The sequence below is a fragment of the Pogona vitticeps genome, chromosome 13 (genome assembly GCF_051106095.1).
Source record: "Pogona vitticeps strain Pit_001003342236 chromosome 13, PviZW2.1, whole genome shotgun sequence".
NCBI classification, from domain to species: domain Eukaryota; kingdom Metazoa; phylum Chordata; class Lepidosauria; order Squamata; family Agamidae; genus Pogona; species Pogona vitticeps.
This window is the reverse complement of record NC_135795.1, coordinates 21,578,137-21,599,905: the sequence shown is the minus strand read 5'-3', so window position 1 is coordinate 21,599,905 and position 21,769 is coordinate 21,578,137. Positions and strand designations below refer to the sequence as shown.

At 62.7% G+C, this 21,769-nt stretch overlaps 1 protein-coding gene across 3 annotated transcripts; it reads right to left on the bottom strand.

The window, feature by feature from the left end:
- Window positions 1-174: 174 nt before the first annotated feature.
- Window positions 175-14,608, bottom strand: AXIN1 (axin 1). Of its 3 annotated transcripts, none has more exons than XM_072982443.2 (11): window positions 14,137-14,608; window positions 11,806-12,810; window positions 7,385-7,525; window positions 6,900-6,996; window positions 6,363-6,500; window positions 5,317-5,849; window positions 4,726-4,902; window positions 3,999-4,244; window positions 3,444-3,551; window positions 1,717-1,887; window positions 175-1,326 (listed from the first exon to the last, which is right to left on the bottom strand). In XM_072982443.2, the coding sequence occupies exons 2-11, from the start codon at window positions 12,726-12,728 to the stop codon at window positions 1,200-1,202; spliced, it is 2,661 nt and encodes an 886-aa protein (XP_072838544.2). In that variant the 5' UTR covers window positions 12,729-12,810; window positions 14,137-14,608; the 3' UTR covers window positions 175-1,199. The 3 variants fall into 3 exon arrangements, with proteins under 3 accessions (XP_072838544.2, XP_072838545.2, XP_072838546.2); XM_072982444.2 differs by lacking the exon at window positions 14,137-14,608 and adding an exon at window positions 13,611-14,022; XM_072982445.2 differs by lacking the exon at window positions 3,444-3,551 and having other exon boundaries at window positions 14,137-14,607.
- Window positions 14,609-21,769: the final 7,161 nt, after the last annotated feature.

Sequence of the window (21,769 nt, the reverse complement as noted above, 5' to 3'; positions counted from 1 at the left end):
ACCACCCCCCACCAGTGGGAGCCCCATGCTCCCTGGAAAGGGTCTGGCCTTCTCCCCCAAGGGCAGCCAAGCCACAAGGGGAGGGGCAGGGGGCATGAGGAAGGGGAGCCCAGACCCCTGGGCTCCCACCGAAGAGGAGGCGACCCCCCCCCCCACAGAATGCCCAGGGCAGCCTTTGGAACATGAGAGTTTTATTCCATTATTATCCAAGTACCTTTGAAAAGATAAATTGTACAAGTCAGCAAGTGAAAAATGTTCAAGAGAGGCCAGCCATTCACCCAACCACTGGCGGCTGGTGCTTCGTTTAGAAAATGTACATATTTACAATGGAACCCCCTTCAGGAAAAAGAAAGGGACACGAAGAACCTGCTGTGGCTGGTCCTCCGTGTTAAAAATCCTGCCAGGGGAGGGATCAGAGCAGCGCCTCGGAGGGAAGGAAACCACCGGCCCCTCTTTTCCTGACCGGCTAGCAAAGGAGGCCGGCCGAGAGGACAGTGTTTGAAGGCACTCGGTGACAGACGCAAGGAGCAGGCCGGACTCGGGTGGGGGGCGGGGGCAGCCCCAACGGCCATGCCAGCCACGCACAGACCCCCCCCCCAATTGCCTGGTGCCAAGGGTTGTCTTAAGACAGGCAGGTGCCCAGGGCAGAAGTTCAGAGCTGGGAGGGGAGGCTGCACCCCCTCAACCCCAAAAGGCTGGACGCAGGCAAGAAAGCGAGGTCCCCACGTTGCCCAGAGAGAGGCGCCTGCGGATCGAGGGAGCACCTTCTGCCACCCACTGCAGTCGGCCGCTTGTGTGCAAAGACACTCCCCACCCCCAGCCTTAAACCAGTGAACATGCAAGTCCTGAAATCGAAAGACCCGGCAGCTTTTCCCAAAGGCCTAACGCCAATGCAAGCCTCGTTGCTCCAGACTGCCCCGTCCCAAATTGGGTCACGTGCTTCCCCCACCCCCAATAATCCTGCCATGGATATGAGAGTATGGGATCATTCTCTGCACACACACCCCAGTTCCATTTGTGCTGGTATGGGAGGGGGGGGGTTATCCTGCCTCATTCGTTTTCCATCCCACCTTGCAAAGTGGTTCAGTAAAGGTGCTCTGTGGCTGCGGGAAGTGGGGGGGGGGGAACGGGCAGCGAGAAGCCACAAGAATGCCCCCCCCATGGCTCTTCCCTGAGGCTCCTGAGCCCTCTCTGGGTGGCTAGTCAATCTTCTCCACCTTGCCGATGATCTTCTCCTCAAAGATGGGCAGAACCGCCTCGTCCTCTCGCACCTCCTCAAACACGACCCCGCAGTCAAACTCATCACTCACTTTCTTGAAATAATACCTGCCGAAAAGGAACAGGGAGTCATGGGAAACCGCCCTGGGAAGGGGGGGCACTGCTAAGACCCTCCCCCACCTGAAAGTGCTGCTTGGAGGCATAAAAAGGCCCCACCAGGCCGGCGGTTTTCTGCCCCCGCAGCCAAGTGGGCATCCCCTTCTCCCCATTCTGGAGGCGCTTCCGCTGGCCAGGTCGGGAGAAGCCACGTGTTCCGCCAAAGCCAGAGGGACACCGAGGGAAGGAGACACTGCGGAGTGACCGGCTATGGTGCCATGGAGGCCCCCAAGCGACGAGGTGCCAACACAGAGGCCTGCCCACAGCCCCCCTGGGGGAGCTTCCCCTCCTTCCCCTCCTCTTGGCACAACCGTCATGCAGGGGCCCATCCGTCTCTCTCACCGGTAGTTCCCTTTCTTGGTGAGCAGCTCCTTGAACTGGCCGAGGGTGACCACACGGCCCTTGACCAGCGTGCGGTAGGGGATGGGCTCCCCGCAGAAATAATAGGCCACCACGATATTCTCACAGGGCGGTGCGGAGGAGCCCCCACTTGCCCGCTTGGCCGGCTTCACCCTAGGAGGGAAACACAAAGCGAGTCCTTCATCTGGGCAGAGCACAGGCCGACCCCCCCCCACCAACGGCGGCCTCCAGAGGACCAGGAAAGGCCAGGGGCCGGCCGGGCAGGTCGGGCCTCATGACTCTCCTCCTGGGGGGTTCTGGAGAGGGAAAGCACCTCCCCAACCCCACCAGGCGGGCAGGCAGGCGGGCGGGCGGGCGGCAGGAGTAACACGTGTGACTCCTTAAATGACCAGCCAGAGGGCCAGAAGGCCACTGGCCCAAGAGATGGGGTAGGAGCCCCCCCCAACATGGCGGGCAGTGGCATGAGAAGGGAAATTGCGGAACTTCCCCGCCGGCAACCACAGCGGATGTCCACGGAATCCCTTGCTCCCTGTGCCTCCCGGCCTCAGGAGGAACTCCACTTCTCTCTGCTGTGTGTATGCATGCGTGCATGCGTGCGTTTGTGTTTTGGGGGGGGCGGGAGTCTGATGAGACATCTCAGAGCCAGGACCTTTCTGGGGGCAGGATTGTGCTCCCTTTCTCTTACTGACCAGAGTCTCTCTCGGGGAGGGGGAGGTGGCACCACCCTGAATCCAGTCCCCGCTGGGGCAGCCCCATTCCCTTGGGGGTCACCCCTTCCTCTAAAGATGTGGGGGGGGCACCTTGGAACCCTCCGGATCTTGTATGTGTGTGGGCTGTCACTCCCTCATGTGTCCCAGCCAGCAGAGCCCAAACTGAGGGACACTGGATTCGCAGCTGAACAGCAGCTAGGGGGTTGCAGACCTGCCCAAGCCCCCAGAGGGAGGGGCACCCATTTGCCCAAATCGCACGCACGCACGCACGCACACACACACATGCCCCCAGCACCAGAGCATGCACACTCTGTCATGCCCACACATACTGTCTGTCTCTCTCACAAACAAACAAACACACAGACACACTGACTAAGCCAACTTTGGGGACAGGGAGGCAGGAGATGCTTTGAGGAGAAGGGCATCATCCAGACCAGCTTCTTGGACACCACCAGAAGGTCCGCCCTCTGACTGCCCAGGCCTTCTCCTGCCCACCTGCAAACCCCCTGCTCCCCGCCCCAGAACGGCATTGGGTTGCCTGCCATGATGCTGGCCTCAACGGGCATCCACACTCTGCTTAGGTGCCCTCTGGAGCGCGCGCCCACGGCCCCCGAGCAACGGAGCAGCACCTCCCTTCCCCAGCGCCCTAAGGGGGTCCAGCGGCTCCACCCCATAGCCACCAACCTCAACTGCACCCGCACACACTTGAGGGCTCCAGGAGGGCCAAGCGCCAAGGCGGGAATCGGGCCCAGAGCCACCCGTGGGCCGCCCAGGAGGCCCGGCATGAGGCGGCTGCCGGGTGACCCAGAGCAGCCCCTGGGAGCCAGCCATGCCAGACGGCAGCCACCGTGGGCTGCCTGCCATAAATGGGACCAGCCCAGCGCCCCCGCCCCCAAAGAGCCCCCCCCCCGATGGCAGGCCAAGGGCTGAGGGGTTCTAGTGAGGGGCTACGAGGGAGGGTGGGAGGAGGGAGGGGGCAGAGAGCGGTGGCACACGTACTCGGACTCGGAGAGGTCCAGGTCGGAGACGGCAGGCACCACATTCATCACGGGCACACAGGCTGGCCTCACCGAGAAGCGCCCACGCTGGATAACCTCTTGAACATACCTGGGGAATAATCTCAGACATTAGGCACGCCTGCTTGCGCCCCTGGGTGTGGGTGTGGGTGTGGGTGTGGGGTGGCAGGAAGGCCCCCCGCCTGTCATCTCTGGGCTCGGGGTGAGCCATTCTCCTACTAAGGAGGGGATCCCAGGAGGGGATCCCCAGGGCTGCTCATCCCTCCCAAACGCTGCTGGCCATCCCTCTTGCTCGCTCTCTCCACCCTAGAAAACAACCACACATTGAGCTGGGAACCGGGAGGGCACTCTTTGGGGCAGGGAAGCCCCCCAGCTGCCAGGAAGCCCTGCGGCTCTTCAAAGCACTCACAAAGCACTTCACAGCCACCCTAAAAGCTTCCTTGCCAACAGACGCGCCACACACCACACACCAGCCAGAAGGGAGCACAGACACCCCATCCTTTCACCCCCCCCACCCCACCCCCCAGAAGAGCCTCACCGCTGCTTGGAGGGGACCTTCCCCGCCCTCTTCTCTTCCTCTTCCAGCCGCCGCCGGGCCTCCTCCAGCTGGGTCAGGGGGTTCGGGGCCGGGTTGGGGGGCATGGTCGGGTCCTGGATGAAGGGGTGCGAGGGCTGTACCACATTCCGCAGCTGGGCACTGACCCAGGGGTGGACGGCCATGGGCCGTTCGATGGAGGCCGGCCGAGGCAGGTCATGGGGCAGCTGCTTCTTGGTGCTGGAAGAGCTGCGGGAGGAAAAGGCAATGAAAACCGGGGGGGGGGGGCGGAGAGGGGGGAGGGCCAGAGTCCTGGCCAACGGGCTGTGGGTGTGTTTGGCGTCTCTAAGCCCTCCCCCCCCCCGACCGACCGAGGCAACTGGCGGCCAGTGTGGAAGATCAAGTGCCCATCACACAAAGTGTGTGTGTGTGGGGGGGGGGAAGGCATCCAGACAGCTTCAGATGAAATGAGAAGGTTGTTGGCCTGGAAGAAAAAGAATGGGTCCCCGCCTTCTCTGAGGAGACCCTGCCGGGGGGGGGGTCTCCATTTGGGTTTTCACCCTCTGCCCCCTCTTCCCAGCTGGGGTGTGTGTGTGTGTGTCGCTTCCTTGCCACAAAGCTGTCAAGCAAGGAGAGATGTTTCTTGCCACAAAGGCCAAAGGGCAGCAGGCGTGCCCCCCCCCCCGGCCACCTGCTTGGGGGGGTGCTCCTTCGCCCTCCCGCCCCTCACCCGTGGTTCGTCTTCTTGTGCCGGCTGATCTCCTTCTCGCCCTCGATGATCCACTGCAAGATTTTCTGGTTCCTCTCCACGTCTTCCGGAGAGCCCGGCCCGTCGTGGCCGCCCCCCTCGCCCTTTCCCCCCTCGGCTTTCTTGATGCTCCGTTTGGAGGGCAAGCTGCCTTTTCCGCTGGAAACAGAGAAGAGCCCACGTGGGGGAGGTGCAGACACCACCACCCCTTCGGGATCCCTTAACCCCTCCCCACCCCCAGGAGTGCTCCCCAAATGGCCAAGAGAAAGGTCATATCCCTCTGGAGAGAACTCGAGGACCTCTGGACTAGGGCCGGATCCTGCTCCCATCACAAGCAGGGGCGCCCTTCGCCGAAAGCGAGGGCCCGAGGGCCAGCCTGCCTCTCTGCTCAGGGCCTGCATATGGTGGACAAGGTGCCAGGGGTGCTTCTGGGCCCTTCCCCGTGGCCCACCCCAAGCACCCTACGGTCTGAGCCCTCTGCCTCCCTCCCTCCCTCCCCTTCTGGGACATCAGCCGGCCACGTGGCTTTCTCGGCCAGATTGCCTGGGCATGGAGAGCTGCCCAACCTCTCACCTGTAAACCAGGGCCTCCGGGAGGCCAGCGCCCAGGCTGGCGCTCTCCCCATAGAGCCGGGACTTGGGGCTGCAGCCGTGGGCGTCGAAGCTCCAGCCGAAGGGGCCCTGGCCGCGGGAGCCCGCCTCTGCCTCGGCCACCTCCTTGGCCTTGAAGGCCCCGTGGTGATGGACCAGGTGGAGGTAGGCGTGCTTGTGGTGGTAGAGGCTGCCGGCGTCCAGCTTGGCCCCCGTTTTGGCCCCGTGCTTCCCCGGGGCCCCCACCAGGCCGTGCAGCTTCCCGGCCAGGCCGCTGTCGGGGGACCGGGGCTTGGGCGAGTGCCGGCCGGGGCCGGGAGACTGGCAGCCGGGCGTCTTCATGACCCGCTGGACGTGCTCGTCCAGGATACTCTCGGGGTTCTCCTCGTGGGCGTCTCTCAGCGGCAGCTCTGCGTAGCGGGGGGCAAAGTGGGGCAGGAGCGGAGGAGGGGGCAGGAGCTTGTGGCTCAAGAGCGAAGGGCCCACGGAGAGGTCCACGTCGTCGCCTTCCTCCTCCTGTCACAAGACACAAGCGTGTCATGGCAGGAGAGGGGAAAGGGGCTGCCCGGCCGCACCGGGGCTCCCCCCTGGGGAGGATGACTCTCTCCTCTCCTCCCTCCCCAAAGGCCGTTCTCCCCCCCCCCCCGGGGATGGGGCAGAGCAAGTCCAGGGTAGGAGGGACGGCAGCAACGACCGAGGGCCAGGAGGACCCAATGTCCCCATTCGCCCCCCACCTCCGTGAGGGTGTCCCCAACACCACCCCTGGCTGGGGAACGGACCCGGCTGCTCCTTGTAGGGCTGAGGCTCTTCCCCTCCCCATGAGAACAGCTGCTCTCCCTCCCCAGACCTGCAGAGTGGGGCTATTGTGTGGAGCCTTCTGCCCTACCAGAGGCAAAAGGGGGCATAAGGGCAAGGGGACAGAGTCAGGCCCAGGCACTGCCCGGCCTCTTGCCCTACCAGCACACTGTGGAGACCCCACCCCACCCCACCCCACCCTTCCTGGCAGTGCAGACAGCAGCTGCCACTCACCGCACGGACACGCTTCAGGCGCTCCTCCAGCTTGGCTTCTGCCTCCCGGTCCCTTAGGACCTCCTCCAGACGGTTGATCAGCTCGGCAGCAAATTTCTGGGGTTCCACGTGGATGTCCTTTGGCATTCGGTAAGTACGCTGTGGGGAGAGCAGGCTCTCCGCTCAGGAAAGGCCTCGGCCCCGTCAGCCACCCCAAGCCCCGGAGGGCGCTGGTCCCACCCACCTCCCGGCAGCAATCCGAGCCGGCTGCTCCATTTCGCTCAGCATTATTCGCTTCTCTCATGGAGCCAAGAGCCAAAAGGGGCTTTGCCGGCCTCAAGCAGGAAGCCGTCCCTTCGTGGCCACCCCAGCGGCTGCCTCAGCCCACCGCGAAGGCTGGCAGGGCTGGCGACAGGAGGCAGCTTTCCTCCCAACCCCAGTCAGCCTCCCCTCCAGACAGAGTGGCAGGAGGTGTCCTGGGCAGGAGCCCCTCTCTTGGGCTGCTCCAGGCAGACCCCCCCCCCCGAAAAAAAAGCCCTCTCCCCGAGAGCGACCTACCGGAATGTGAGGTAGTGGCACACGTCCATTGGCTTTGGCACTTTCCTGCATCTCTCGGCGATGCTGCTTCCGGAGTCGGTACGGGGGGATCCCATCTCTGCCAGGGGAAAGGGACAGGCCGCAGAGTGGAGGGTGAGCGCAGGATACTGCCAGGCTAGCAAGGCCATCAGGAGCTGCCCCAAGAGGAGGAGGAGGAGGAGGAGGAGGAGGAGAGGCCTCTGGCTGGCTGCCCCCCCCCTCCACACGGTGGTCTGCTGGTGCCGACCTACCACCCCTTCCTTGCTCACAAGCCTCCCTGGCTTTCTTTCCTGGCTGCACTGCTTCTGTTGGTGGGCTGGGGTGGGCAAGAGGACCCTGGCCCTCTGGCCAAGGCCTGCCAAACACTGCAACCCCCCCCCTTGGGCCACTCCTGCTGCCTGCCAGTGAGTAAGCACCCCCTCCCAGTCTTCTCTGCTCCCCCTGGGGGAAATTGGGCATGTACTCACACACTGCTGTCAGTCAACGACATGGTGTCAGCATCACTGGACATGCTGTGCTGCTCACTGTCGTTGGCGCTGGTGGCAGGTGCCACGGCATAGCCCGTGTTGACATAATACGGGTGCACTGGCTCCCTCCAAGGTCCAGGCCTGCAAAGGGAAGGCGGGAGGAGAGGCTGGCCTGGTGGAAGGCAATTCCTGCACAATCCCCACCCTGCCGGCTATGGCAGCACATTGCAGCCCGGCTGTGGCCTAAGCAGACAGACTTAGCCACCACACCAGCGTCTTACGTTTAATCACGTGTCGTCCCCCCGCCACACACATAAAGACTGCCACTCTTTTGATATCCCCCCCCGACCCCCCACAGACAAAGCGGCGCCTCGTTGCCAAGCTCCTGGTGGCTGCGCCAACTGGGAGGGCCTGAACATCTGTGCCCCAGAAGCCACCGGGGCCTTCCTGTCAGGGGGCAACGCTCCAGACTTGGTGGCTGAGCCCCCATGGGGTCATCCTGGAAGCTCCAGCGAGGTGGTACGTCTCGGCTCAAGAAGGAAGCCGGGGGGGGGGGGAGGACTATGGCATTGCCGAGGAGGGCAACCCTGGGCGACAGGGACCAGCAGGCCTCCGGGGTTCCCATGGACATCGTGGCCTGGGGAAATCCCCCACCCTGTGCCACCAGATGTCACGCCAAGGGGAGCAGGGGGGCTCGGTCCCTTGCCCAGCGCACCAAAGGTGCCCATCTGGAGCCCCGTGGAGACCAAGGGAAGGTCCAGGCCTCTCCTCCCCCCCCTCCTGACCCACACTCACAATGAAGTGCAGCAATGTGGGGCTTCCCATGGGGAAGCGCTCGTGGCCCATCAGCCCACGGTGTGGTTCGATGCAGCATCTTTACTGGGCTTCTCTTTCCTCAAGAAAGCTTTTTTGGTCTTAAACAGACATACCAGACAGAGGCGAGAGAGAGAGAGAAGGGGGGGGGGCAATCCTCCCTCCCTCCCTCCCTCAGGGAGCGGCTTCTCTCGCTCAGGCGGATCCTTAGCAGGCCTACATCCTCCTTGGCTTATCAGAAAAAGGCTTCCTCGACTCAAGAGCAGAAACGAGCCTCTGAGGCTCGGTGGGTTGGAGGAAGGTGGCGGCCACTGCTGCCCAGCTGCCCCGAGGGGGGTGGGGGGAGAAGGGGGTCATTTCTTCACGGCGGCCAGCCTCGCCGGGTCCAGGACAGCAGCCTGAGCTAAAGGGCCATTGGGGCGCAAGGCCCTCCTTTGGCAACCCCTGGCCAGCGACTCACAGGGGGACCCCGAAACCTCCTGGACAGCCCACCCGCCCAGGCTCAGGGCTGCCTGCCAGCCAACTGGCCATGAAAATGCTCCTCTTTATTTGCACAAATCCCAAAGAACTCTTCATCTGGAATGCATCACTATGAATAGAAGAAAAGGATGAAAGGATTCCCACCCAGGGCAAACACTTCCAGGCCGCACGCCCGTGTGCCGAGAAAGCCACGGGGCGGAGGGTGTGAGGGCAGAAGGCAGGCCCCGCTCCTCCCCGTGGACACATCGGGCCACGCTGCTCATCCCTCGACTCAGGGAGCCCAAAGGGCGGCTGCTCTTCTTCCCCATCATCTACTCTGTCCGCTGGTCGCAGCCTTCGACTTGGCCCCGGACAAAGCCAGGCCGAGAGAGGCGTCTGATCCACCTCGGTGGGTGGCCCAGAGGAAGGCTGGGGCACCCCCTTGGAGGGAGGGAGGGAGGGAGGGAGCGGGGCAGCTCCTCCGGGTGGGAAACGGGCCAAGGAGGCAGGGATGGGAAAGGCGTCGCCCGTGCTGCAGCCCCAGCGCTGCTGGCCCCTAAGTGCAGGGGCCCTCCATCTCCACCTCCACCCCAGATGAGCAGCCATGGGACTGGCAGGCCAGCCGCCCCTCGAGGGCTGCCCTTTGGCCTTCCTGCCTGAACAGAAAGCAGCCGCCGTGGGGCCAAGAGGCCCTCGGGTGGGAAGGAATGGAGAACCTGGCCCTTGGAGGAGGAGCCCCCAAAGGGAAAGGGATGGCCGGCAAAGAGGCTTTCCTTTTCCCCAGAGGAACGTCCTGTGGTACCAAGGAAGCCTCCAAACCCCACCCCCACCCCCACCCCCACCCCACCCCTGAGGAGCTCATGAAGCCCCAGGGTCAGGCTAGGGGAGGGAAGGTGACCGTCCGGCAGGAAGACGGGCTGGGCTCACGTGGCCACACAGAGCATCAAACCAGAGAGACCAGGGAGTGGTTATCCCAGGGGGAAGTCACCCCGAGAAGGACCCCAGAAGTGGCCAGATGCCACAGCTCGGCCGGGGGCCCAGGCTGCCTCCAGAACCACCCCGGTCTAGCTGGGATACCCGGGCCTTTTGTCCCCTGCCCTCAGCTCTGGGGCCAAAAACCTCCTGCTGACAATACCAGAAAGAAATCCAACAATTCAAATGGCAGCAGTCTTCTCCATCACCCGCTCTTCTCCTAAAAAGCAGGCACATCTGATGCGGGGGGGGGGGGAGGGGGAGGGGGGGGCAGGGGAAGCTGCCCTTGCCTCAACCAAATCTAGGCTGCAAATCTTCCAGCGTCGGCTTTGGCTCCTCTGACTTTTGCACGACCGAAAGGCCAAAGGAGAAAAGAGTCTGAGGAAGTCACGCCAACCTCCAGGCCCCCAAAGCCCACCGCCTTGCTCTCTATTTATATCGCAAACATTTGTGCACAATTGAGGAGCAGCAGGAACAGGTGATGTGAGGCCACCTCCCCGCACAGCAGCCCCACAGCAAGTGGGAGGGCAGCAGGGGTAGAGCAAAACATTTTGCTCACACTTGTTGCACACCCAGGACGAGGGCCAGACGAGCTCCCTCTTCCCGGTGGGGCTGGGGGCGGCGTCTCTTTCCTCTCGGTGGAGGCGGTTTCCATAGAACCACACCGGGAAGGAGGAGCGGCCAAAGCAGCCGCCTCGGGCATCTTCTTCCATTCGGAAACCGACCTGAAAGCATTACAGAGTATAGATACGACACACACAACACTCACATGCCCGCGTGCCAACTTAGGCAGAGTGTTTTTGCAGCAGCGCCTGGAGCAGCTTTGCCACTCACTGCTCCGGCCAGGGATTGCCCGAGGAGCCCCTGGCTTGGCACAGTTCGCCCCCTGCAGCCTAGGCGGGACCCGCCCGCTGGAATCCCAGGCCAAGAGTGACAGGCAGGGGCTGGTGACCTGGTTTGTGTGTGTGTGCTGTGCCTTTACTGGGAGAGGAGGAGGAGGAGGAGGAGGAGGAGGAGGAAGGGGAAGACAGGGCAGCACTAGGCCCTGAAAGGAGCACACTTCCGGCTTTTCTGAATCTTCTGCCAGAGACAAGCACCGCTTGCAACCAAGAGCCAAAGTCTGGAGCCCAAATCTTTCCTGCAGGTGACGCTCCTCCAGGAAGAGCCAAGATGGGATCCCTTCTCCCATCTCCTGCCGGGAGTGAGTCAGGGATCGGAGGATTCCCTCTCTCTCTCTCTCTCTCTCAGCCACACACGTCATGCCTAGTTTGAAAGACAGAGGGGGGGGGGAACGACTCCAAAAGGAAAGCTCCCGGTCTCTCCAGCAAGCCTTGCCCGTGACTTCGGGAGGGGAGGAACCTCTGGACTGGTGGGGAAAGGATTCCTCCCTTCCTGGGGAGGTGAGGAGGGGAATCCTCTCCACAGCCTGTGGGGGGGGGGGAGAGTGGCTTAAGAGCCCCCACCCTATTTTAGAGGGGGAGGGGGAAGGCAACTGCAGAGAAAACAAATCAGATAAACGAGGCCGGAGGTGGAAGCAGGAAAACAGAGGATAATTGCCTGAAGGAGATTCTCTTTCAATCCAGCCAGCTCTGGCTCCCCTTCTTACCTTCAGACTGAGCCCTTCAGGGGCTGCTGCTGCTGCTGCTGGTGGTGGTGGGAGGCAAGACAAGGTCCTTGGAAATGGGGAAAGGCATCCCTCAGGAACTAATGGGTCTGAGCTTTCTGGGGAGGGGGGGAATGATGGAGGAGCATCTTCTCCTCCTCTGGACGCTTGGGGAAGGGTCATGGCTTAGAGACTGAGCGCCAGCTCTATGAGGATTTCCAGGCACCACCCCACCCCCAGTCCTGAGCCAAGGGTCAGCATCTCCTCCTTAAGACCTCCCAAGTGCCCCGCGCACCAGACCCCCTCCAGGGCCTGCCTAGAGAGGCCCAGTGGCCTCCTCTGGAAGGCAGGCACCCATGTCTGCCCCCTCCTCCTCCAGCACCCGCAAGGCACGTGGAGGACAGCTCTCTCCACATCCTGCCACTCCAAATCCAATCCACAGCGGAGGTGGAACCAACCTTCCCCCCACCAAGCTCCCTTCCCCTGGACCCCCCGCAGCTCCTGGGACCCAGCCGGCCAGCTGGGATTGCAGGCCGCATCCTGCATGGGCACTCGCCAGCCCGGCTGCTCTCACCTGAACTCTCTTCCCTCGCTGTACCGTCGGGCCGAGGAGGAGGAGGAGGAAGAAGCTCGCTGGGGGGCTGTCTCCAGGAGGAGCTTCTGGGTGAGTCTGCTGGAGGAGACCTGGGCCGACTCCGGGGCAGCAGCCTCCTCCTCCTCCTCCTCCTCCGCTACCTCGGCCTCTCGGTCACACTTCCACTCCTCGTCCTCGTTCAGGGTGGGCAAATAGCCCGGCAGGCACTTCCCCGTCCCAGAACCGGAGCTCTGGTCACTGCACATCTTGGGGCTCTCCCCGCCTGTCCTGGTGTACTCCAGGTAAATGTCGGACTTCAGGAAGAGCGGGTAAGTGTTCTCCTCCATCACGGACTGGATCTCCATCTGGGCCTGGTCAAACATGGCTGGGTCAATGAGCTGCTTGACGACACAGTCCTTGATGAAGCTTTTGGTGGCTGGCTTGATCTGCCGCGACACAATCCCATTGCCGTCCAGAATGTACTTTTTGTAGATGGCCTTGGCCAGCTTCAGCCGCTTCTCCTCGTTGGCATCACAAGGCTCCAGCTTCCGGAAGCCGCTGCAAGCGAACCAGAAGTCCAGCAGGTCCCCGCAGCCCTCCTGCTTGAGGAAGGTCCGGAAGAGGTTGATGCCATCCTGGTCGTCCAACAGGGAGTGCAAGGACTCCGCCCACCTCAGGTAGGGGGGCGTCGGGGACGCGCTGCCCTCCGGCTCGTAGCCCAAGTCCAGGTCAGGGCGCCGCGGGGTCGCCGTCGAAGTCTCTGCCTTGACCAGGTCGCCCTTCCCGGAGTAGAAGCCATGGCCGGAGGGCCTCGGGTCCGTGGAAACCAGCTCGCCTTCCTCACCGGGGACCGGCGGCCTGGGAGCGTCCTCGGTGAAGCTGCCCCCGAGATCCAGGGGGAAACCTTGGCCTGGAAGGCTCATCTCGCTGGCGCTCGCGGGCACAGGAGCGAAAGCAGCCGCGCCTCAGCGCCGCAGCAGCAGCAGCAGGACAACGCAACACTGGCTGCAACGTCGGAGAAGAAGGGTTAGGAACGAGCAAAGCTCAGCCCGAGGGTGGCGGGGTCGCCATGCACGCCCAGCCCTAGCGTTGCCCCCTCCCTTCCCTAAGGAAAGTCAGGGCCAGACTTCCTAGGGAAATCTCTCGGATCAAGAGAACTGAGCGCAGGCAGCAAACCCCGGGGAAGCCTGTGTGCCGTGGGGGCTGAGACGGGAATCGCCTGCAAGCCCCCTGTTCCAGACCCCCAGAGTGAAGGCAGCTGCCAACTCCATGAGAGACAAAGAGTGGGAGGCAAGTACTCGCTTTTTAAAAAAGGGCTGGATGTGCTCCCGACAGGTTGCAATCCTGGAAAGTCAAGAGAGCTTTCTGAAGGCTCTGAAGTGCCGGGGGGAGGGAGGGGGAGCTCCACCCTCCGTTTTCTGTGTTTGGGTGTTTTAATTTACTGTAGCAACAAAAATAAATAACCTTTATTTTTTGGGCTACAATCTAACAAGTCTTATCCAAACAAGACTTACAAGTCTTTCCTAAACACAAGACTCTTTGTGCAGGAAAGCAAAAAAAAAGGGGGGGGAATGTGAGGAGACTGAGGGGTACCCTTGTAGGGCCAGGGTCTGGGGGAGGGTTGGGCCCCTGGGGTCTCCTCCGAGCCCCCCCTCTCTCTCCCAGCCTCTCCTGGCACTGAGGGCCCCTCCCTTCTCTCCGCTCCCCGGGCAAGGGTCTCTCCGGGGCCGCCTGAGCCAGCCAGGAGGGCCTGAGGACCTGGGGGCGGCTCTTGCCCTCCGGCCAGGCCGCTTCCCCAGACCCACCTGGGGAACACTGGCCAGGAGAGCTAGGGAGACTCTTCCTCCAGGCTGGGGCCCCCGAGGCGGGAGGCCCGACGGGGCGGGGGGGGCAACAGCCATGCCATCCCTGACCCCCCTTCTTCTTCTTCTTCTTCTTCTTCTTCTGACCTCGGGCGCAACTCAGGCGGGGCCCCTGGGAGAAAACCCTCCGGGACGGGGAGCCCCAAGCCGGCCACGAGGAAGGAGGAAGAGCCGCCCGGAAGGCGGGGGGGGGGAGAGAAAGGCGCCCCCCCCGCTCGCCTGCCAGCCGCTCTCCCGCCCGGAGGGAGGGGGTGGAAGCGCCGCCGTCACGGCAGCCCGAGGGGGGCGGCGCACGTGCGGGCGGGCCGGGCCGGGCCGGGCCTCCTCCGCCCGGGAAGGGAAGGGAAGGGTCGCCGGTGGCAGGGGCCCTTCCCGGCTCAGCCTCCCTCCCTCCCTCCCTCCCGCCCGCGCCGGGGCCCTGGAAGGAGGCGCGACCCCCCCCCCCTCTCGCCCGCGCAGCCCTGCTTACCCACAGCGGCGGCCCGAGGGGGCTTCGGGGGGGAACGGCCGCGGCCCCGGCCGGGAGGGAAGCGCCGCCACCGCCACCGCCACCGCCGCCGCCTCCTCCGCCGCGCCGGGCGGGAGGCAAGGCCGGGCCCCCATGGCTGTGGCTACGGCCGCCGCCCCGGAGGAGGAAGAGAAGGAGGAGCCGCCGCCCCCGCCGCCGCCGCCCGGGGTTCAGCGCGGAGAGACGGTCGGTCGGTGGGTCGGTGGGTCTGCGCTGGGCCGGGCCTCCCCTCTCCTCCTCCTCCTTCCTCCTCAGCCGCTTCCTTCCCTTCCCTTCTTCTTCTTCCGCCGCCGCCGCCGCCGCCGCCGGGAGTGACGAGGGAAGGCGGCTCAGCGGCGCCCTCGCGAGGCGACGCGGCCAAAGACCGGGGGAGGGAGAGGGGGAGGGCTGGCGCGCCCCCCCCGGAGGGCTCCGGGATCCCAAACCCCCCCCTCCCGGCCGGTGTCGAGGGCGGGAGGGAGGAGGCTGCTAAGCAACCGAAGGGCCGGAGACTCCCCAGGCACGGGTCTCCTGGCAGGTTCACACGTGCGCTCGGCAGCGCAGCCCGGGAAGACCCCCTCGCGGGCCCGTCGGAGGAGCCTGCTCGGGGCCCGATCCCCGGGGCGTCGTCGTTCCGTTCCCCCCCGCCCGCCGTCCAAGAGGAGCGGCCCGAAGCGCAGCGAGAACCCGGGAGGGAGCCGGGTCCCCTCCCGCGGCCAGGCCGGCCCCCCGCTTCAGCGCCCGGCCGCCGGTATCAGGGCTGCGGTTGCGGGTGCGGGGCGCCGTCTGCGCTGTGGGCCCCGTCGCGGAAACCGGAAAGGGCCGCGTAAAAGCGCGCCCCGGTGCGCCCGAGGAGCCGCCAGGCCAAGGCCGGCGCAAGCCTTCCAGCTCGACAGGACTCTTCGCCTGCGCCATGGGTCTCGTTCTCCCAGGCGCTCCGTCGAGAGCCCTCGGGCTCGCCTCCGCCCTATTCGCGAGAGCCCCCCGGAGCGTCTGAAAGGGCGCCCCAGTTTTATGGGGCCCCAACCTTCGCGGCTGCCTCCCACCCGGGTGCCCAATAAACCTGGCCCTTGGGGCGGCTGGCGACGGTTAGGGCCTCCGTGGGTTCCCCTCTCCCGAGAGAGAGCCGCCACCGGCCCTCTCTCCCCTCGGGCCCTCCTGATCCTCAGGGAGCCCGGCGCAGCTGCCCCTCCAGGAATCTGGGTGGGGGGGGGTTGTCCTCCTCCTTTCCTTCTTTCCCCCTGCGTGGTTTGGCTGGGGGATTGGCGCCCCAGAGGATGGGGGGGGGCAGGCCCAGCCCTCTGTGCCCCGCAGCCTGTCCGGGGTCTCAGCTACCCCCTCTGGCTGCTGCGGCTGCCCCCGCTATTCGCTATTCGGGGAGGTGTCCGGACAGGGCGGGCGGGGAAGCTTCGTCCTCGCCCGGGTTTCTTGGCGCTCCTCCGTGCTTGGGTGTTCCTGCTGGCAAGGGCCAGCTCGAGGGCTTTTCCCTGGTGGTCCCAACGCCTCTGCCGCCTCCAACGTGACGGGCACTGGCTTCCTTTTCCAAGGGCGCGCAAGGGGTGCTTGGCCCTCGTTAGCCTTCTGGATCATCCGCCGTTTCTCCGCGAGGGACGCTGCTGGCCAGGTCGGTCTAAGGTCCGCACCATTGGCCCAGGTCCGTTTTTCGGTTCTCCACTTGGCAAGTCTGTCCGAATGGGTGCCTTTCTTGGGTCGTGGGAAAGGCCCGGCCTTTCGGCGTTCTTGGAGGCCCTCTGCTTCTGTGTCTGCCCACTCCTGCCAGGCGGAGGGGGAAACCACTAACCATCCGTGGTTTCCAAGTCATACACCTCCTGGAAGTGCTCTTGTGCGTCTTCAGCCTCTCAAAAGAGCCAACCCTAGTACGGAAAAAGGCGCACCAGCAGCTCCTCCAGACACACTTTAAAAACACAACAGGTAAGGAAACCAATGGAACCAGCCGTTGTGAAGCGGTCAAGGAGGGGCACTTAGAATCCAGGGGAGTGGGAAGGGATGCTCTTACTTGGCACTCGTGCTTCTTTTCCACCCACCCAGAAACCCAACAGAGCGCCCCCAGGAGGGTTCCCAGCAGGTCCCCCAAAGCAGATATGCCTCCCTCCCTCCCTCCCAGGACAGATCCTGACACCTCTCCTAGAGCATCTTGTGCAACAAGGAAACAAACAAGACACACACACACACACACACACACACAAATGCGGAAGGCACTGCACTCCAGTCTGGAGATCAAGGGCAAGCAGAGATGGTGACTTACGAGGCTCAGGAGAAGTGGGGGCATGACGGAAGGGAGCAGGACTCAGATTGGGAGTGGGGGGATTCGGGGAGCATCCCTGTTGGTGGGGTGCCAGGAAGAGCACCTCCTCCCAGCAAAGGGAAGCTCCCACAAGAGGGCTTGCGAGTAGGATTGCACCAGGACGAAGGGAAGAGCCAGGAGGGTTCCCAGCAGGTCCCCTGAGGGAGGGGGGCATATCTGCACTGGGGGGGCAAGTGGAGCCCCTCCGCTTCCTCTCTGTGCGAAGGACACCAAGAAAGCCCTGAGGCTGGACCCGTCCGAAGCTGCCTCCAGGCAGACGGATGACGCACCCACACAACACGGTGAGGGAGCGAACCCCCCCCCCCCGCCCCATCCAGGTGCTTTGACCTCTCCTGCATCTCACATCCTTCTGGCCACAGGAATATCCTTTTTGGGCTCTGGAAGAATGGGTTCCCAGCCATCTTCCTCCACGTCACTCATGACCTCCTAAGTGCTGATTAAGGCTTCCTTCTTCCATTGAAAACATGCTTTTTCCCTTTAAAAAAGTTATACATTTTACCATCTTTCCTTTTAGTTTTTTCTTCCACTGTGGCAAAACTCTGCAGAAAACTCTGCAAACTAGAACAGCTCAGGTGCCAGCGTCACTGGATAGTGTGATGCTCCATTGCACAACCCACGTCCCCTGGAAGGTGGATAGCAGCCCAGGGGAAATTTTCCTGGGAAAGGAGCTTCGCCAGCCTGCAGCAGCCACGACGTGGAGTCCCCACAAAGAAAGCTGCCCCTGCCCCTTGCTAAGGGTTGCCTCAACATCCCCTTACAACATCAAAGCACCAGCAGCAAAGGGGGGGGGGAATGCACGCCCCCCACCCCCAAACAAGCAGATGAGGGGCCGCCATTCCTATTGTGCAAAGGGCCCGCTGGGTCTGGTTCTTACCCAGCCAAATCATCCTTCATGCCACTTTTGCCCTTTCATGTTCAAAACTGGCACTAAGACACATCTGATTGTCAGGTAGCCCCTTCACAGCATGCTTTCCCTCACCCTCGTGGACAAGAACAACACCGGTGCCCACCCAGATGCCAGCTAAAACCACCAGAATGGCTGATCAATGGCCTAGCCTCATCTAGGCCAGCCGGAGCGCCTCTCCTACGGGCCTTGGGGGAGCAGACCTCTCCTGACTCCGAGGCATCAACACGTGAAATTAAAATGCAGTGGCCTAGAAAGAACACCAAGGCAAACCTAGCTGGCCTCCCTGCCTACTCTCACTGGGGGTGGGGGTGCAGAGTCAGCCATGCCACCCTGGCAAGCACCCAACCATCGGAACGCAGCCTGAAGGGCCCTGCCTCAGCAGAAAATGAGCTGGAGGTCTCTGGGCCCCCCACTGACCGTTCTCAAGGGCGGTCCGGCCTGTTGTGGCAGGAGTGCAAGCAGCCCTGCCAGGAACCACGGAGGCCAGATGGGAACCTATCAGGATCAGAAGCGTTTATCATGTGGCAGAAGGCACACCCTCCAGACCTGGAAGGCGGGCTGTTTAGCTGCAAAGTCCTTGGCTTCCACCACCCAAAGGACGGCCTGCCTGCCTGCCTGCCTGCCTGCCTGCCTGGTGTGATACAGGGCTTGTGCTTGGCCGGAAACCATCCCGCTCCTAGGAAGGCCACCGGCAGCACCCAAGAGGACCCCCAAGGGCTGGTGGTGGGTTTGGTCAGGCTTCCCCTCTCCCTCCCTCCCTCCCTCCCTCCCTGGGGCTGCCGCCTGAATGCAGCACAGGCAAGCCCGCTGAGAGGAGCCAGGCAGCCAGCCGCTGAGCGGAGCGACCATTGTCCACCAGCCCTTTATTCCTCCCGAGCTCATATTCGGCACCAACAGAAGAGCAGGGCTCTTGGAAACGAACGTCCCAGGAGCAGTGGCTCTGGCCCCAGCGGCTGACCCGGGAAGTCTTTCTGCTTGCCGCTGTCACCGCACAGAGCCTGGGTTAGAAATGCATTATGTATGCCAGTATCAGCCAAGCCGGCTCTTTTGTTGGGGCTGAATATGGCGTGGCTGACAAAAGTAGACTGGATTAGCCACAGTGGATTAAAAGATTTTCTTCTTAAGAGTTTACCCCTCATAATGCAACAATTGCCCGAGAAGGTCCCTTTGAAGCCCACACAACTCTTGTTATTTTGCCATCTGTGAGTTTGCTTTCCTTTACCAGATGCAGCCACGACAGTGGGAGCTGGCCGGCCGGCCGAGTGCTGGATTTGGGCTGCCAGCATGCAGGCCTCATCCGGCAGAAAGCAAAAGGAGGAGGCGGCCCTGCGAGTAAGGCAGGAAGCCTCTCCACTGGGAGAGGCACCAGCCAAGGGGGACATCATCAAGGGCCCCAAACCCCAGCCCGCTTTGGGAGGCAAGACAGCCGGCCACTCAGGGGCGTCCATTGACAGTGTCCTTTGACTATGACAATGGCCAGACAAGGAATGGAGCTGCCAGGCTATTCAGAAGCCACTAAAAGCGATGGACGGAGCATTTCTATCGGAGAGCAAAGTTAGGTTTCAACCCTTGGGCTCTTTCGCCTCCACAAACCCCGACCTGCTCGGTCTGGAGAAGTTTCCTGGCCTCTACTCCCGCTTCCAGCTTCAGGCTTCCCGTGCGGCCTTGCGCGCTGCAGAACCCTGGCTTAAGACGGCTCCCCTGCTAGGGCCACCACAGGCAGAGAAGCGGGGAGCCCTGGCAGCTCCCCGGGAGAAGAGCCCCCTTCTTGCCCAGTGCGTGCCTCCTGCGGATCTGACACCGGCACCCGTGGCCCCTCCCCACCACCAGCAACACAACAGCTGCGCCCCCCCCCGAGCACCCCACTCCATCGCCCACCCGCCCGCCCGGGCTTTGATCTCCAACAGAGTCTTACGGACAACCCTGTTCCAGGGGTCTCTCCAGCCCTGAGATCGCAGGCCGGGCGGGAGGAGTCTAGTTCTCTGTCTCCAGGCTTCTCTTTGAGAACGGCGCTTTCTCAGCAACAGCACACTTTGTGGCAAAGGGTGGCCCCGAGGGGTGGGGGGCGGGCTGGCCGGTGGGTGACAGGAGTCGAGCGTGACCCCAGCTCCACAGGAGCCCAGCTGGGGGTCTCTAATGAGCCGCCCCGGTGAAACGCAAGCTGAAAGGCCGACAAAGGCAACCTGGGGAGAAAAAACTTGGGATTTCCCGTCCCGGTTTCTTTGTCTGAGGGTTGTTCTTGTTTCGGGGGGCCAGGGCGTGGCGGCGGTGGCGGCTGGCAATATGTAAGGGTGGGGCTGGTGGCTGAAGGACAGCCGCCACGGAGGGAGTGGCCCATGGCGGTGGCTCTGGAGGAAGGAAGGGCCCATTGTCTCACCTGCTGTCACCGTGGCGCTGCCCTCCTGCTGGGCTTTCCGCCCTCCGCCATGATAGCAGCCGCACCGACACCGTCTTCCCATCGCGCCGGGAGCCCCTCTCCCTTTCATGGCCAGTGTGGGGCTGGAAGATGGCAATCCTGGCTCCGTCCTGCAGCTTTGGCTCTTCCACCGGATTGGCTGAGGCCAGGACCAAATGATGGTCCTTCAGATCCTATGGTTACTATGGCAACCATCCCCCACAGGCAACACTGATTTAGTTATAATTGCTGGATAAACAGTCCAGAGCAGGCCCTTTCATCCCCCACATCAGAGTCTTTCTCCCTTCTTGTCAGGGTGAGGCTCTCTACACTGCAAGGCAGTCAGCTCCTCTCACCCTGTGGGAAGGAGGAGACGCCACCGCCACCGCCTCCCCTCTCTGTCCCCGTCTGGGCACCTCCTGCTTCTACCGCAACAGAGCGCACAATGAATGCCTCGGTCACGGGGCATCTCTGTGCGCCAGCAGCAGAGGGACCCTCCCCACAGACAAGCCACACAACCTCTGGCAGGAAAACAGAGCCTGGAAGCAAGAGGGAAGACCGAGAAGCATCCGGGGCCATGATGGGAGGGAAGGGGGACTGTGGCGCTCCTGGTGGATGGAAGATCCTCCTGCAGCCACTGCTTCTGCCTTTCAGAGAGAGAATGCCAACTGTCCCTTCCAACAAGGCCACCGGGCGCGTCACCATAGCTCCCACACCAGGTGGAAAGAGGGCAGCCACACAGAAGGGCCATCTCTGGCCAACACCCAGCAGGAAACAAGACCGACAGCACCATTCGAAGGGCAGCCAGGGGGATGGTGCCTCCCTCGGGCCTCCACCGCCCCCGCATCACACCAGCCTCTTTGCAGTTGCAGCACGGGCACCGGATGGGCACCTGTCTTACCAGAAGCCACCACAGCCACGTAGCCGTCATAAACGTGCAGTCCCATGGAGGGACTGGCGCAGATCAAGATAGCTAGCTGGTGGAGAGAAACCCTGAGCTGCTACAGGCGCTTCCGTCTTGCCTCTCAGAGTGATATCCAAGAGCTGCTGGAAAGCATCCTTAAGGGACAGCCTTTCTGCTGCTTCTTTGCAGCCGCCTGGTAGAGAGAAAAGGACTGAAGGACTGGCCCAAGAGTGTCAAATAACTTGTCCTGTCCTTCTGTTGAGGGACACCTCTTGGCTTTTCTTGGAAGAAACACATTCCTATTAAGGGAGACGTGGCTGCCTGCCCTGTCTCCCAAAAGCAACCCCAAATCTAAGCTCTTTTCTCCCAAAGAAACACTCCCAATGGTGAGGTCTCTGGAACTTAGAGCTCAGGGGCCACGAGAGAGCCCGAGAACCCCAGAGAGCCAAGGGTCAGCTGTCAATTTTCCCTTCAAGCAAGGCATTGGGATTCTTGGCAAGACCTTCAACAGGGAGGCATTCACTGCAACAGGAGCCTTCCTGGGGCCCCGGTCAACGAGGTGGCTACGAGCCAGTTACAAGCGCCACATGGACTCTGGCATTCAGCTGTTCATGCACACAGGAGTGTTAGGTGATGAAGACACAGGTCCTGCTTCCCTAGAGGAGGTCTGGCCGATCACACACCAGGGTGACTGAAGTCCTGAAGCAGCACTGTGCCTAAAGCAGGCAGGCCTGTACCCTTCTTCTGGTGCTCCTGGGAGGCAGAGGCCACCTCCTGACTGGAGGAAAGTTTGTACTAGGCGCCATTCTAGACACACAGCATTGGACATGGTGAGCCCTTGTGGGGCTCAGGAAACGGCTCTTACGTTCTCTGGAGACTTGGAATAGCTCAAGGCAGGGAGCCGTAGTACAGAGGCCTGTGAGACGTAAAAATGTCAGAACATCTGGACTGGTGTGTCCAAGCCAGCTCATCCAGTGGACGCGAGCCCATGGTAGCTTCCATGTGGACTCCATGATCAAGCTGGCCATTCCCCAAGTGGGGCAGTGTGGGGTGCTGCCGCCTAGGACAGACATGTCTTTTATG